This window comes from Propithecus coquereli, unplaced genomic scaffold (genome assembly GCF_000956105.1).
Source record: "Propithecus coquereli isolate 6110/MARCELLA unplaced genomic scaffold, Pcoq_1.0 Scaffold567, whole genome shotgun sequence".
NCBI classification, from domain to species: domain Eukaryota; kingdom Metazoa; phylum Chordata; class Mammalia; order Primates; family Indriidae; genus Propithecus; species Propithecus coquereli.
In genome coordinates this window covers 367512-383781 of record NW_012151585.1, presented here as the reverse complement: position 1 = coordinate 383781, position 16270 = coordinate 367512, and the positions used below count along the sequence as shown (strand labels likewise).

Genomic DNA, 16270 nt, shown 5'->3' with positions numbered 1-16270 from the left:
GGATTATCCCACTCACAGATGAGCTCTGGGCGGGGAAGGAAGCAGGGTGCCCAGGGGTGTGCCGCTTGAGTGCGGGCAGGAGGCTTGGACCAGGTCTGTGTGGCTCTAGAGCCCCAGCTTTTAACCTGCCTCGGCCGGCAGGCGGCACAACTCTCAAGAGGATATTCCCATGTGGGACTATGCGGGACCAGGGCACCCAGCTTCAGGGAGGGCAGCGGGGCCTCCTTTGCATTCCTTGGGATGCCCCGAAGGCCCAGAGCAGACTGCCCTTGCTCACGGGCCCCCCAAACCCCTCAAATCCAAATTCTGCTCTTCGGGGGCCAGGGCTGGCTGCTATGGGAAGCAGGCAAGATGGCTCTGGGGACACTGGGAGGGGAGAAGAATCCATTTCTACCAACTGAGCAGAGTCCCTGCTAGGGTGGCCCCCGGGGAAGCCAAGTGAGGGGGAAGAGACAGGCTTGAGGGTAGTGGAGGTGAGGGAGGGGAGCCCTGAGCCCCAGCTTCAATTTCATTACTGCCCCTGGATGCTCCCAAGTGATATCCTTCGGTTTGAGCAGGATTCAGTAGCTTCCTGCTCCTCAGAGCCAAGCACACCCCAACACGACAGTCCCTCCTGGAGAGACGATCAAACCCAGCTTGCAGACCCTTCAAAGCCTAGTGCAGGGGTCCCCTGTGGTTACCCTTCACCTTCTCTCTAGCCTGGCCTGAGACCTGTCACAGACTGTCCCCCCAGTATGGGAGGGGCCTGTGGCTTCCTAAGACTGAGTCTCAGGGGGCAGGAAGGTAGCAGGATGGTGCAGTGGCAAGTGTCAGGCACTGGGGTCAATAGCTGAGGATCTCAGTTCTGCCATCTACGGGCTGTGTGTGACCTGAGGCAAGCCACTGACCTGGGTCTCCACCCCTGTGCCGCAGGCTTGTTAAAGGAGAGCCATGGGTCCCAATCCTCCCCTAAGTGGCCCTCGCCATGATTAAGGAACAAGCGCTTGGGGGTTCTGGGTATAGACATTCCACCTTGAAAACGTGGGGCTGGATTTGCATTTGGCTTCCTGATACCCCCATGTTTGTTTTAATATAAAAGAATGTTTTAAATCACCTATTTTTCCTCCCTATTTGGACCCTAAATATGTGAAGCTGGTGCTCTAGGAAAAAACACATGTTTAATCTGCAGCTTGGAGGACTTTGAATGTGTCACTGTGTCCTCCCAGGCACGTGGACCCAGACCTGGGGTAGTACCCTGACTGTGCCTTGGTGAAAGGCAGGGAATGAGACTCTAGCTCCTGGGTCCTGGCCTCCAGTTGAATCGGGGTTCTTCCATGTGACCATAACAATCACAGAAGCCCCCAATTTTCAGTATTTTAATGGAGGAGCCGGGAGGCCACCCCAAGGCCAGGTCTGGGTGTCCCCTAACCAGCGTCTTGTTTGTGACCGTGGGTGAGTCACTTTCCCTTTTTGAGCATCAGCTTCCTTATATGCAAAGCAGAGATGAAAACAAAAGTATCAACAACCTCATAGATTTGTGCAAGACAGTGTCTAGCAAGTAGGTGCTCAAGAAGTAGTATCGATGTTGCCACTGCCGGCACGCCTCCAATGCCCAGGAGGTAGCTCAGGCACCCTCCTCTCGTGCTCTGGCCATATCTCCCCCTTCTCCACTCCCTGCCCTTGCACTCTCTCTTGAGACATGTGGCACCAGGACACTGCAGCATGTGTACAGACAATGGTTTAATCATATCGGCAGCCCCGCTGTGGCCTCGCCAGCTACCATGCCACAACCAGCTCTGGGGCCACCGCCCAGACAGCAGAGTGGAGAGCTGGGGTCAGGGCTGCAGTCTCTGGACCACACAGACCTCGAAGGAACAGGCGGTACTCACAACGCCAGCAGCCTGTAGACTTCTTCTCTTCCTTCTGCCGAGGAGTCTGAGATGCTTCATGCCCTTCAGACCATGGGGTGGCCTTCACGGGAGGCCTGTGGGGCCAGGCTGGCCAGACCTGGGCTGATAGAGTCCCAGGGAAGGTGCTTGGCTCTCTGCTCCAGGCTGGGCCATGGCTTAGGACCCTTGCAGGGATAGTGGCTGGGGCAGCCTGGGAGACATTGCTCTAAGTACATAGGAAGTGACAGCAGTGTCAGTCAAGTGCCTATTCCAGGGACATCAGAAGGGAGGGTAGAAGCCCAGGGAGTGCGCAAGGCTGCTGGGTGAGGGCACCCAGGGGCTACCAGCGAACCAGCCTCAGCTCAATGGTTTCTCCATCCTTGGGTCTGTAGTCAGCAATACCTGAAGAAGCAGATTGAGCAAGAGAGGTTACCAGGCAGTGTCCTGTGTCCCACCCCCAACCTCATCTTCTGGACTCCCACCCTGAGGCCAGGGCCTGCTAGATCCACTCAGCCTTGGTGGTGGGGAGCTGGGAGCTGTCCAGAGCCAGCCAGGAGGCTCTGAACTCAGTGTCCTTGTGGTCCCTGAGGCCACAGGCTCATCTTTCACTGGGGGAGCCTCCAGAGGGTGGGGGTACAAGACAACATGCTGGATGACAAACATAAGGTGAAAGGAAGCAGGAACCCTGATAACACCTGACAGGCAGGGTCACTGTCTTCGTAACACCCAAGGGGCCGCGAGGAAGAGGGACTTGCTCAGTGTGGGCCAGAGGGAGAAGCAGGACCACGAGTGAAGTGTCCCAGGAGTCAGCCCTCGCTCACCAGAAAGAATCCGGGCTCTAGCAAGGAAACTGGGTTTAAGCCCCAGCTCTGTCACTCCTTGGCGTGTGACTTTGGACTAGTTATTTGACCTCTGTGAGTGCCAGTATTCTCACTGGAGAAACAGGGCTGCAACCTGCAGGGGAGTTGACAGCGTCCTCTGAGACGGCCCAGGTGTCAGGAATATTTCCTCTCAATGGAGGTGCTATGGTCTGAATGTCTGTGTCCCCTCAAACTTCATACATTGAAACCTAACCCCAAGGTGATGGCATTAGGAGATGGTGCTTTGGGAGATGATTAAGTCACGAAGGTGCGGCTCTTATACAAGAGGCCCCAGAGAGTTGCCTTGTCCCTTGCACCATGTGAGGACACAGCTAGAAGGCATCATCTGTGAGCCAGAAAGTGAGCCCTTACCAGACACCAAATCTGTCAGTGTCCTGATCTTGGACTTCCCAGCCTCCAGAATTACGAGAAGTAAGTTTGTGTTGTTTGTAAGTTACCTAGTTTATAGTAGTTTGTTATCACAGCCTGAATGGACTAAGACAAGAGGGAGCCCAATTACTATAACTCCCAGCCACTTTCTATCCCAAGGAAGGCAGAGGAGTGACTTATGCGATTGGTTAATTTGGGGAAGCATTTTGGCATGTGCGGCCCAGGCTTTTTCTTCTCGTGGGAGTGGCTTCCTGCTGGACTAGGGGCGTGGAGCGGGTGGGAGGTAGAGGCTTCAACTGCCCGGGTCTGCTTCCCGGCTGAGTCCCCCTGACTCTCACCCTAAGCTACGTCCTCAGTCTTTATCAGTAATAGAGCAGGCCAGATTTGGGGTCTCCGCCTCCAGCCCTTTTGCTTTATTTCTCAATTTATTCTGAATAAGGGCAGGAAAAAAGAATGCTTTTTATTGGGCTCCTTGAGAAAAGTCCCATCTTCTATAAAGCACATGGCACAATGCCTGCCACATGGCAAGTGCCTCCTAAAAGGTCCTTGAGGGTGTTGTAAAAGGAACTTAAGTAGCAAGAGTAGGGACAGATGGATGACCTTTAAGAGTCTGTGCGGTAACTGGGCTGATGCATAAGGGTGCTCATCGCAGCTTGGGGCATAAATGCTAAAACTGGAAATATTCTAAAAAAGAAGAGAACAGACCCAAAGGAGTCATAGGGAAGCAAAGCTGGAGCCCTGAAATCCCTAAAATTACAACACCCCTGAAATCCTCACTACCTCTGGACTTCTGAGCACCCGAACCAATGGATGTCATATCACTGAAGCTAGTTTGCATTGTATTTCCTGTTACTTGCAGCCCAGGGCAACTTAATGAATGATATCCTGTGTGGCTATTACGAAGAAAGAGGAAGATCTGCATAAACCAAGATAGAAAGATGTCTACAACATATTAAGAATGAAAAAAACAAAGTTGAAAAACAGTATGTAGAGCTGCACTGTCCAATATGCTTGTCACTAGTCACATATGGCAACTGAGCACTTGAAATCTTAGTATCAAAAAAAAGCAGGTAAAATATGTCATTGCTAGTTTGACATTGATTATATCTTGGAATGATAATGTTTTGGGTATTTTGGGTTAAATAAGATACATTATTAATATTATCTCATCAACTAGACAATTTAATATTATATATGTGGGCAACATATTATTTCCATTGAACAGCATTGATATAGAATATGGCTCCACTGTTTTGTTTTTTTTTTTTTTTTGAGACAGAGTTTCACTCTGTTGCCCTGGGTAGAGTGTGGTGGTGTCGTAGCTCACTGCAGCCTCAAACTCTCAAACTCCTGGGCTCAAGTGATCCTCCTGCCTCGGCCTCCTGAGTAGCTAGGACTACAGGCATGTGCCACCAGGCCCAGCTAATTTTTTCTATTTTTAGTAGAGACGGGGCTCTCACTCTTGCTCAGGCCGGTCTCGAATTCCTGAGCTCAACTAATCCTCCCGCCTCGGCCTCCCAGAGCACTAGGATTACGGGCATGAACCACCATGCCTGGCCACGGCTCCATTTTTTATGAAAAAACAAACTTACCTATTTTAAAGTATCTGGAAGCGATTATACCAAAAGTTAAAAGTAGTTATTTCTAGGTAGTAAATTATAGGTGATTTTAATTTTCTTCTTTTATAACTATCTGATCCTAAAGTTATCATAACTTACATAAAAATTCTAAGAAGTCAGTTAAATAAATTATATGCAATCTTGAGCATCAAGAATTTTATAAAGCTGTGGCTCAGGAAGGTTCGGGGGAAAGCTGGGGTGAGCTGATGAGGCCTCATAGCTTGGTAAGGTTGGGGTGGGGGACATGTCCATGGGTGGCAGGCCACCAGTCTCACCTTGCAGCAGAGGTGTGTCAGGGTCTCGGAGGAGTTGCCAGAACTCACGTTCCCCGACCTCATTCCCCATCACGGAGGTCAAGTAGGGGCCTGACAAGGAGGCCTGTGTTTCGTATCTACAAAAGGAAAGGCAAAGACAGAAGAGGTGACTGCTGTTCCAGTACCAGCAAAGTCCTACCCCGCCATTCCTGGGCCAACTCACCATGGGTCTGTGGGGCTCACCTCCACCCCTCTCCTCTCTAGCCCCCTGATACTGCCCGCTCAGGCTTCATCTTCTCCACATTGACCATGACCATGGCCTCCAGGAAGGGGTATCTATTACATTTTCAATGCAGCAGCTGTCCCCTGTCTGGAGACTCATGTTGTGGGGGGCAAGGGTCAGAAGCTGCCAATGTGCCATGAAAGAGGGCAATGCCCGCATGTAGAGAGATGCGGGGAAGCGGGAGGTGGAGACAGAGACACCTAGTGGTGGCACTGGGTCTCGGTGGCTCGGTGGCATTCCCCTCTTTTTGGGGCTGGGGAGTTCCGTCTTCTCTCTGACTTTGTACACTCCACACCCCACTGTGGAGAGAGTTGATGTTTGATTTCTGGCCCTGACAACCAAAGACTCCTTATCCACACTCCCCCTTCCCTGAGCGCCTCGCCTCCAACTCAGCCTTTCTCCAACCTGTCTGGATGTCACTGCCAAAGGGATCCTCGCGAAACTCCGTAGGCCATGTCCTTCCTCCTTCCAAAGGGAGGAAGCAGCATGAAGCAGGGCTTCCTCTAAGACAGGGGCTTGAGGAGGTGAGTAGGATTTGCTAAGGGAGAAGGGAGGGCAAAGCCGAGAGGAGGGGTAAGAACGAAGGCACAGAGGTACACAGAATTGGGGGGACTGTGGGGGAATTTTAGGGAATGGTCTTACAGAAGTGAGGGGTCTGGGAGAATGAGCAGGAGTGGTGGCAGGAAGACGATCAAAAAGGAGGTGAGATCGTCAGAGGTAACAGGGGAGTGATGTGAACAAATGTAAGTTCTACAAAAAGCCCTCTGGGGTGCTGTGTTATCAATAGTTTTGGTCTTAGAGGAAGGCATTTTTTTTAGTTTTAAGAAAAAGAAACCCGGCCGGGCACGGTGGCTCACGCCTGTAATCCTAGCACTCTGGGAGGCTGAGGTGGGCGGATTGCTTGAGCTCAGGAGTTCAAGACTAGCCCGAGCAAGAGCGAGACCCCGTCTCTACTATAAATAGAAAGAAATTAGCCAAACAACTAAAAATAGAAAAAAATTATCCAGGCATGGTGGCACGTGCCTGTAGACCCAGCTACCTGGGAGGCTGAGGCAGGAGGATCACTTGAGCACAGGAGTTTGAGGTTGCTGTGAGCTGGGCTGATGCCATGGCACTCTAGCCCAGGCAACAGAGTGAGACTCTGTCTGAAAAAAAAAAAAGAAAAAGAAAAAGAAACCCACACAGGGTGACTTAGGCAAAGGGAAAGTATTGCTTCAGGGAATGTCCCAGAACAGCCCTTTTCCCGTTCCTTAACGCTCGGGGTACATGTGGCTGCTGGGGACTACTTCTCTCCACATCTGTCTGTCTGTCTCTCTCTCTGCTGTGCATACATGGACCTCAAACATGGCCTTCCTGCTGGGCACCCACTGGCACCAGCAGGGAACTATTTCTCAGACTGGTGTCCGCGATGTCTTCCCAGGGGTCCTTGAACTCTGAATAAAAACATTAAATTCTGTTATTTTTCACTGTGATGACAATATCCAAACATGTGTACCAGCAGGTTCTGGGTAATCTCTATGTGTGCGAGGCTGAACCCTGCCAAGGGTGCTCAGTCTGTGTGTGGCCGTCTATGACTATGGTGTGTGTTGCTCTATGTTCTGCAGGCGACCAGAAAGAGAAAGAAGGTGGCCTTCATAGTGGACGGAGTGCCTGGGGCCGGGAGAAGAACACTCGGGCTCGACAGTGGCTCAAATACAGGGGAGTGCTGAAGCACAGGGCTCACCCAGTGCCTGGCAGCGTACGCCTGCGTCTTCGCAGACAGTGAGTGCTCAGTTGAATGTTATTGGGTTTTATATTTTTCTTTATACTAAATTTGCAATTGTTCAGAATTTATAGCTGTCTAAAGCTAGAAAGAAAAGACTTTCTATTTAGTGAACATATTAGCACACATCTAAGTCATATTATAGAAGAAGGAACTTAACCTGGGGTCTGGGAGCAGTTTTGTCCTTCAAAGGAGTCACTGCATATCTCTGGTCTGAGATTTCCTGGCCTAGATGACCCCAAGGTGCCAGCAGTGGGCTTTTCCTGGTTGCAGGACATTGCTCTCTGGGAACTCATAGAAACTGGGGCCCTCTCAAACCAAGACACATCATTCTAGGGGAAAGGTCTGGGGTCTGTGTGACCTGCTGGAAGGCACTCAAGTTCTCTGGGCCAGATTCTTCATTGGTAACAAGGGGATCACGTCTGTCTTATTTAGGCATGGACAGGGCCTGGCATCGCACAGCGCTCTGGACACGCCCATCCTCAGACTTGACTAATCTCAGGGTAAGAAGCAAGTTTTATACTGTCTCACCCCCTTGGGGTAATCAATAACAGGATTGGACCAAGATTTGATAATCAGAGTTCTTATTCCGATTAAAGCAAACGTGTATTGAGCACTTGCTACGTACTGGACCCTGCACACATAAAAAGCATGTGCCACCATCTCTATGTACATACACTCACTCCTGGAGTCCTCGAGTTGGCCCTGTGAGGAGGGGGCACAGTGGGTGTCCTCACTGAGTTGCAGGTAAGTAACTGGTTCTGGGTCCCTAGTTGGAGAACGGCTGAGCTGGGATTCCAGTTGGGGGCTCCACTTCCAGAGCCTGCTCTCTTACTGACCGTGGTGGCCCACGCCTCCCTGTGTCCATGACAATGTGGGCAAGAAAGGAGTAAAGAAGGTAGAAGCAGAAGCTGGGCCAGTGCCTCTCCCGAGGGAACCCGGCCTCTGTCCATTGTCCCTTTCATGACCCTGTGTCAGGAAGGTGGGGTCTGGTGAGGGCTGGGAGGTGGGGGTCTCACGTGAATCCTCCTAGCTCGCGGGCCATCTTCAGGACATCTTCCAAGGAGGACCCAGCAAGGACAAAGATGGATTGTTTGTACGGCGGAAAGATGCTGAGGACCTTTAGCGTGACGCTGATGATCTCTGAGGTCAGTGAAAAGGTCTCTGTGGCTGGTCCCAACATAACTGTGTTGGGGAGAAAGGAAGGGGCAGCTGGCATGAGGACACGGAGCCTGGACGTTAGTCCTCCTGTCTTTCCTCAAAGACACTGTGGCCACTGGACCTTGTCCCTCCCATGTTCTCATCTCAGTCAATGCCACCAGTACCTGCTCAGCTGAAACCTGGCTGCCATCCCAGCCTCCCCTGCCCCTCAGCCCTCATGTCCCCTCATGACCATAGGCCACCCAAAGTCAGGCCCCTTACTGGTTTCTCTGCCTCCAGTATCCCTGCTCCCCGCTATCTGCCACAAAGCACCCCAGACAGCTCTTTCTAGATCATGCATTTGTTCACATCACTCCCATTGCCTCTGACAATCCCCACCCCCTTTTCATTCATATGCCTGAGGCTCCTGCTCATTCCCCAAGACCCCACTCTTCTGCAAGACCATCGCCCCAACTCCCTCAAATTCTGTGCACCTCTGTGCCTTTGTTCTTGGCTCTGCTCTCCCTTCTCCTTTCTCCACTGGAAAATGCCACTCGCCTTGTCGACCCCTCTCCCAGATGAAGCCCTGATTCATGCTGCTGTTGGGGCTCACCATGTTGGGTCAGAGTTACCATAATGCGCCCCTCCCCATTCATTCATTCATTCATCCATTCGTTCATTCAAACATTTCTGTACTGGGTGTCATACAAGGCGCCCACCCAGAGCTCTCCATTTGGTGTCTTCCTCTCCAGACTGTGAGCTGCTAGAAGCGCTGACCACATTTTAGCTGCTGTTTTCCATGCACACCTACAAACTCGTGCTGACTTGGCAAATTGGGACCCAGCAAACCTCCCCTCACTGGGACATGCAGATGTCAATGAGCACTCAGCAGATTGGAAAGGGCTGTGCCTCTGTGAAAGGCTCGGCTACCTCGTGGTGCCAGGCAGTCTGGGGAGATGAGATCAATGTATGTCTTGTGGTTCAGGACGGGCAGCAGCTGGGAAATCACGAGAGTGTTCTGGAAGACCTCGTTTTGCAGGCTGGCCAACAGAGCAGCCTTTGCCTTGAGGCACGCTGTGCCCAGCTCCAAATAGGACGTGGAGGACGCCATCAGCATCTGGTGACAGAGTGAGGAAGAGAGGGGGAAGGTGGGTCAGCCGGCAGGGAGAAACCAAGTCTTCCAGTCCCTGACCAGTGCACCCGACTGACCCCCAGGGTGGCCACCGCTCCAGGGTCTCTTTCCCACCTGCAGTGCCAGTGGGGTGCTGTAGACATTCCCAAAGTGGCCCTCGGGGGTCTGGGCCTTCAGGATCTTCTCTTGGACTGTCCCAATGGCCGTGGTGATCTGTAGTCTCAGACTGGGGTTGAAGTGGGAGCGCTCCAGACAGGTGAAGGCCAAGCCTGCCATGGCCACTGTGTCTGTGGGAAACAGGACATGTGATGGGCTGGGGAGCCAAGGGGGCCAGGCCGGGCAGGGCCTCAGGGGTCAGGCTGTTGGGGCAATGGGCAGCCACCAGAGAGTTTGAAGAAGGGGGCAACATGGTGAGATCAGCTAGAGTTTACAACTCAGCCCACTTTGCCCAGAACTCTCCCAGTCTGGACACTGAAAGTCCTATGTCCCAGGAAACCACTCAGTCCTGGGGAAATTGGGTGAGTGGGTCACTCCACTCCTTGGGGGGCTAGAGGTTAGGGAGAGAGACCAGAGGATGGAGGCTCATGAGGACTTGACCCCACACCACTTGTTCCCAAACCTGGCTGCACATTGGAATTACCAGGAGAGTTTTAAACCAACCAATGCTTGGGTCCACCCCCCGGGAGTGTGGTTTCATTGGTACATTGAAACCCCAGGTTTCCTGCCCCTCAAGGTCCCCCAGGAGATTTTACTGTGTCCACAGTGGTTTTTCCACAAGCTTCTGAGGCAGAACAAACTCCCTCCTTGCAGGGGCTCTGCTGCCTTCTTCTCTATGGACACCTAACCCCCAACCTACCACATCCTACCCCTACGTGACATTCACTTATGGAATGCCAGGCCTAGAAGAAATTTTGAATCACAAGGATAAGAAATGGAAACAGAGGCCCAAGGCCACTCAGTGAGGAAGCAGGTCCAGAATCCAGGTCCCAGGCTTTCTAGCTCCTAGGATGCTGAGGTCATAGCTACGTACCCAGGGCTGTCTCTGTGCCAGGCACGTGCTAAGCCTTTTACTTGTAAAGGCATCCTTTATGGAGATGCTGCTGGGAGGTCATCTTATAGGAGAAGCTGAGCCAGAAAGGCCACCTGACTTGCCCAGGGGGCCCTACGATGAGTGTGTGATGGAGCTGGGGTCAGCTTCCCCATCCAGCTCCAAAGCTGGCTCATAGTTGCTGCCCCACGCCCAAGCCCTCACCACGTCACTCCTAAAGGATTCGATAAAGAAGGGTCCCAAGAAAAGGTGAGTGTGGGGCCAGGGCGTGGAGGCCTTCAGTGGGGACTGGGTGCTTAGGGAATGCCAGGCTAGCACCTGCCAGGGTCTGGCCCACTCACCTACAGAGAGGTGGCCCTGGTGGAGATGTTGTTCGTGTTTCACAGCATATAGGAGCTTGTCCACCACGTTGTTATGAACCCGCTTCTGGTGGACACACAGGGCCAGGATGGCCAGGCCGTACTGGTAGTAGCTGGTGTGGGGGTGACCCTTGTGCCCTGGGAGGTGGGGAGAAAGCCAAGGGGTGGGGCTTGAGGAGTTGCCTCTCTATCTCCTCCCCACAACCAGCACCCCCAGCACACAGGACCCCATTGCCTGCTCTTCCCAGCACTCTCCTTTGGGTCATGGGATCCTTCATTTCCTTCATTGCCTGACCCACATTTGCTGAGGCCACACTAAGTGTCAGGCACTGTGCTTGGAGGAAGGAGTAGAGGGTGGCAGCCAGGCACTGTGCAGATGGGGCTTTGACCATGATGAACTCTTGCTCAAGAGAGCACTATTATAACTGAAAGGTGGAACGAAGTCCGTGGAGCCATACAACAGAGGTCTCTGGGCATCTAGGAGGGGGATCAGGGCAGGATTCCTCAAAGAAGCGATGCTGGGGGCTGTGGGGAGAGCCAAGGGTGGAGCAGGAGTGAACCAGAAGGTGGGGGCAGCCAGTCCAGATGGAGGGAACACATTTGAGGCCCCTGGCTTGTGAGCTGAGAGCAGGCCGGTATGGCCAGAGCCTATGGAGGGCAGGCAAGTGTGAGAACCAGAGAGATGGTGAGCAGAGCCTGGAGAGGAGGAAAGGGCGGACTGGCCAGGCCTGAGTGCTGTGTACGGAGTAGTGAGGGCCCCTGCAGGGTTTAAGCAATGCTAACAAGAACAGATTTATATGGAAAAGGCTCACCCCGGCTGTTGTGTGCTGGGTCAAGTTAGGAGGCAGGAAAGTTAGCAGAGACAGACTAAGGAGTAAGTAGTAAGGAGGCTGTGCGGTTAGTTGTCCCAGGTGGATAGTTAGGTCAATCTTGGCGGCTGAGCATCAGGCCTTGCCAACATGGAGTACAGGAAAGGCTGGATCAAGGATGCTACTGAGGCAGGCCCAAACCTCCAGGTGGACAGTGAGGTGGACAGAATGGAAGGTGGGAAGAGGCCTGGGGAGAAAACCCAAAGTTCTGATTTTCACGAGAGAATGTCATCTGATGAGCCCTCCCAGCTGCTCCCCACCGCCAGAAGATGGTGTCCCCTCACCAATGGCCCTCTTCTCGTCCTCTAGGAACCGCTTGAGCTGTGAGACCAGCCTGTCACCCTTGTGGCTCCCGGCAAACTCGCAGTTAGCCCTGAGAGCGAGCAGGTAGAGGGCCAGCTGGCCCATGGAAGGCTTGGCCTGGCAGTGACTGTTGTGACCGCTGGAGGCAGACCTAGGACAAGGCCAGTTAACAACATCTTTGTGAGAAAGTGTCACCCGGGTAAGCCTTGCTTGGGGGATGCCCCCCACCAACATCACAAAGTGGAAAAAATCCTTATAGTTGGCAACTTTGCTAGAACTGCCGAAAGTCAATGTGTTAGCTATGTTGGTGTGAGGTGTATGACACAAACTTTTAATAAAGAGGAAAGATTAAACTCAAGGATAAACTCTGAAGGCTCCTGCATCCAAATCACCTGTGTCTGCACCACCTTTTCGGCCATGTTTCGACCACTGGCTCTCCCCTTTCCCTCCTCTTCCTGCCCCATAGCCACTTCTCAAGAGGGAGTCCAAGCAGGAGGCACTCCAGGGCTGCTTCTGATTCTCCATCTCTCATTCAAATCCCAGAACAGGCCTCTCCTTAATGCCCCTTGGAAAGGGAGCTCAGAAAGATGCTGCTTCTGGGCTCCGTATGAAAGAGTGCAGTCATAGATTAGTGATGTTTGCTTCAGGCACAGGAGGGGGCAATATCGGTATGAGAGCCCTGCGTTAGCACCCCTGATTTAGTCCAACCAACCCCTTCAATCTGCAGGTGGAGAAAGGCCCAGAGGAGACAAAATTTGCCTAAGGCCTGCCAACAAAGCAGTGACAGACCCAAACCAGAATCCAGGTCTCCTGTCTCTTAAGATGTGGAGCAAAACATGGGGAAAGAAGAGAGTGTGGCAATACCCCAGGAGGCACTGCTGGTAATTGAGCTTGAGGCTGTGCAAGTAGAGGTTCTCCTTGGTTCCAGCCTGCCAGCTGGAGAGGCGTAGGCCCACGTAGATGCTGGGGTTCAGGTGCTCCAGGGAGAGCCTGTCCATCCAAGGCAAGAGGCGCTGGCCCAGCTTCTCTACCAGCTGGCTATCCACCTCTGGTATTTCTTAGGAAAGAAAATGGTGCAAGTGAGGTCGCAGGGCAAGCCCACCAGCAGGGAATTGCTTTGACTTTACCAGGATCTTCCCCAGGGAACGCACATCTCTATCCCCACCTCCACCCAGCATGCACCCCACTTGTAGCAGGAAGTGCAGCCATACTGAAAGGCAGTGCAATGGTAATGCAGGTATCCCAAAAGAGCAGTTGGAGTGAGCCAAGGAGAAGTGGTGGGCTGAGGACACAGGATGCTGTTGCCAGGCAACCACTCCGCCCATCAGAGGTGACAAAGAGACTGGATGCCAAATTGTGGGGTGTGTCCCAAGCACCGCGCCCAGTCTCACTTGGTCCTTGTGCCAGTCCTGTGATGTAGCTACTGTCATCATCACTTTGCACAAAAGAAGAAACAGAAGTTCAAAGTTGTGTTGTGTCTTACACAACGCTGCAGAGTCAAGGACAGACCTGACTATAAAGGGCCCTGCTCTTTGGCGCCCTGCTGAACGTGTGTTCTACCCCTTAACAAAAACGTCAGCCCACACGCAGAACATGTTCCACATCTGATTTTCAACCGCTGCAGACTGCCAACTGGTTAATTGGGGTTGCCTGGTGAAATAGCCTCCATGCATACCTCAAAATAACTCTTTTCCTGCCATCTCTGTTTAAGTGAAGAGCCTAAGATGGTAGGTGAGCTCTTAGAAAACAGTCACAGCTTGCAGCCATTTACCTGTGTGCTGTGGGATTGGTTTGAAGCTGTGCAACAAAAATGCTGAAATAGCCTGGAAGCAGAAGTCTCAGGGATATTTCCCAACTCCAGCTGAGCGATGCCTGCCTGCCCTGAGGGGCAGGGACCTGAGCTCAGCACAGGGTTGGTTGCCTTGGAGGCACTTTGAGCTTTTTGTCCCTATTTACTGCCTCTCAGTTGCTGCTGGGCTCCAGCTGCCCAGTGGTGGCCTCCATGGTGCCACATCCCAGGGGACTAAGGAAGGGTACCATGGTACAGAGTGTTTCACCTGCCTCCTGGGCCTCCTGGCGTGAGGACCAATGTTCCTGGAGCACAGCCCTGTCTCTCTCCAGGTTTCCAAAAAGTCATGGATAACTGTTGCTATAAGGTGACCACTGACTGCCATGAAACCCTGTATAATCCTTCGCTGTGAACACATGGCTGGTTTCTCGCCAAGTGTTAGTTAAGAGAAACTGAGGGGTTGCTTCTCTTTTCCCTTTGTCTCACTCAGAGCCTTGCTTTTTTTTTCCCCCAGAGATAGGGTCTCGCTCTGTTGCCCAGGTTAGAGTGCAGTGGCACAATCATAGCTCACTACAACCTTGATCTCCTGCGCTCAAGTGATCCTCCCGCCTCAGCCTCCCAAGCAGCTGGGACTACAGGTGCATGCCACCACACCTGGCTAAATTTTAAAATTTCTATTAGAGATGAGAGTATTGCTGTGTTGCCCAGACTGGTGTCGAACTCCCAACCTCAAGGGATCCTCCCACCTCAGCCTCTCGAATTGCTCGGATTACAGGCATGAGCAACTGCACCCAGCTCACTCAGAGCCTTTCTTTTGTCTGTCTCCATGTCTGTAGGTCTCTATCTCTTGGCCTCTGAGGCTCTCTGGATCTATCTCAGTCTTTCCCAGCCTCTGTGTCTCTGGTCATCTGTCCCTCCTCACCTCTCTTTCCCTGTCCCTTTTCTTGAAACTGGTAAGGGAGCCCCTGGGCTGTGACCTCCAGCACGATGAGTCAAGACAGGCTTAAGTGATAAAATGAGGAGGAGGCAGCTGTAAAGGGAGGCTGATAACCACAATTCAACCTCCTTGCAGGAAGGAGCCAGGCAGATTCACCCAGGGTAATAAAAGTAGCTTTGGGCGAGTTCTCTCCCCACAGGCCCAGCCCTGCCAGCTGGGACTGAGTGGCACTGACATTCAGGAACACAAGAGCCCACCTTTCACTAGCCTTAGTGCAGCAATCCCTGGCAATTTCATAACCTTACAGAGCTTTAAGCTGGGAAAGCAGGAATTATACCATGGGATCCTGTGTCACACTCCACCAAGGAGGAAGGCAGGGGAGTATTCTTAGCCCAGGTGAGGGAATGAGACTGGGTGTGCTTCATGACTCAGCAGCAGACCCCAGGCCCCATTTGAAGGTTCTCCACACCCTGAAGGAAGGGGGCTCTTGTGGGGTGAGGCTAATGGGCTAACTGCCCAAGGCTGAGGACTGGGCCTGCCAGGTCTGCAGGAGGGAAAGCTCTGGCTGGTCAAACCCAGGTCTCTCCTGGGGACTGTCTGGACAAGAACCAAGAGCCAGGGCTGAGGGGTGATTGCACCTGTAGAACATAGGCCAAAGGCTTCTGGTGCCCAGGAAGACCCTAGCTTGGAGTTCTAAGAACTGAGTTTGACAAAACTCTGGTAAAGCTGGAGCACCTTGAGCAGGTCATCTGGCCCTTCCAACCCTTGGCTTCCTCATCTGACACTTGGAGATGACCACACCTGCCTCTCAGGTTTCCCGAGGATCACAAGAGAGCATGGTGGTGAACGCAGCCCTGCGTGCAGAGCGCAAGGAGGGAAGAAGGGATATGGGTAGCCCAGAGTCCTGAAGCCCTCTGCTCCCTGCTCCCTGCCTGGCTCCAGAGCATGAGTGGCCCTCAGCCTGTACACTCAGACTCTCAGGTCCTGAGCAGTCCCAAGAAGCCCCCTGAGGTGCAGCTGTGGGACATGGAGCCAGAGCGGACAGGGCCTCCAAATCTCCCTTCCCTGTGCCTGGAATGCTTGTCCCCCACTCCTTTCCTCACCAGCTCCTTTTCTTCCTTTGGGACTCAGCTCTCACGTGGCCTCCTGGTCCTCGGAAATCCTGCCTCAGCCTCCCTTCCTGAATCAGCGCCTCCTGCTTGGCTTCCTTTTCAACAATCACCGCAGCCCAGTGCGTCACTTGATTTCTTTTGTCTGTCTCCTTCACTAGAACATAAGCTCTAGGAGGGCAGGGATTGGACTTGTCTTGCTCTTCGTTCTTTCCCCAAAGTCTAACACTGGGCCTGGCACAGAAAAGGCTTAGTAAATATGTGTTAAATGAATAAATGAACGAATGACTGAATTAATGGAGGAGATCTTGTGTGGTGAGGAGTCAGACGTATTAATCTCAATACAACATGCTGGCCAGGCGTGGTGGCTCATGCCTGTAATCCTAGCACTCTGGGAGGCCAAGGCGGGAGGATCGCTTGAGCTCAGGAGTTTGAGATCAGCCTGAGCAAGAGCAAGACCCCATCTCGGCCAGGCGCGGTGGCTCATGCCTGTAATCCTAGCACTCTGGGAGGCCGAGGCGGGTGGATCGCTCAACGTCAGGAGTTCG

The 16270-nt window shown here is 52.7% G+C and overlaps 1 protein-coding gene across 2 annotated transcripts in view; it reads right to left on the bottom strand.

Moving 5' to 3' along the window:
* Positions 1-1735: 1735 nt before the first annotated feature.
* The window catches only part of TCN2 (transcobalamin II), a 15856-nt gene continuing 1321 nt past the window's right edge, over positions 1736-16270 (bottom strand). For both annotated transcript variants that reach the window (XM_012657989.1, XM_012657990.1), the window contains 8 exons: positions 12752-12944; positions 11869-12038; positions 10698-10853; positions 9423-9595; positions 9107-9293; positions 8056-8221; positions 5013-5128; positions 1736-2270 (listed from right to left, as the gene is read on the bottom strand). In XM_012657989.1, the coding sequence (XP_012513443.1) occupies positions 2209-2270; positions 5013-5128; positions 8056-8221; positions 9107-9293; positions 9423-9595; positions 10698-10853; positions 11869-12038; positions 12752-12944 (1223 nt within the window). In that variant the 3' untranslated portion in view covers positions 1736-2208. The remainder of the gene's footprint in view (positions 2271-5012; positions 5129-8055; positions 8222-9106; positions 9294-9422; positions 9596-10697; positions 10854-11868; positions 12039-12751; positions 12945-16270) is intronic.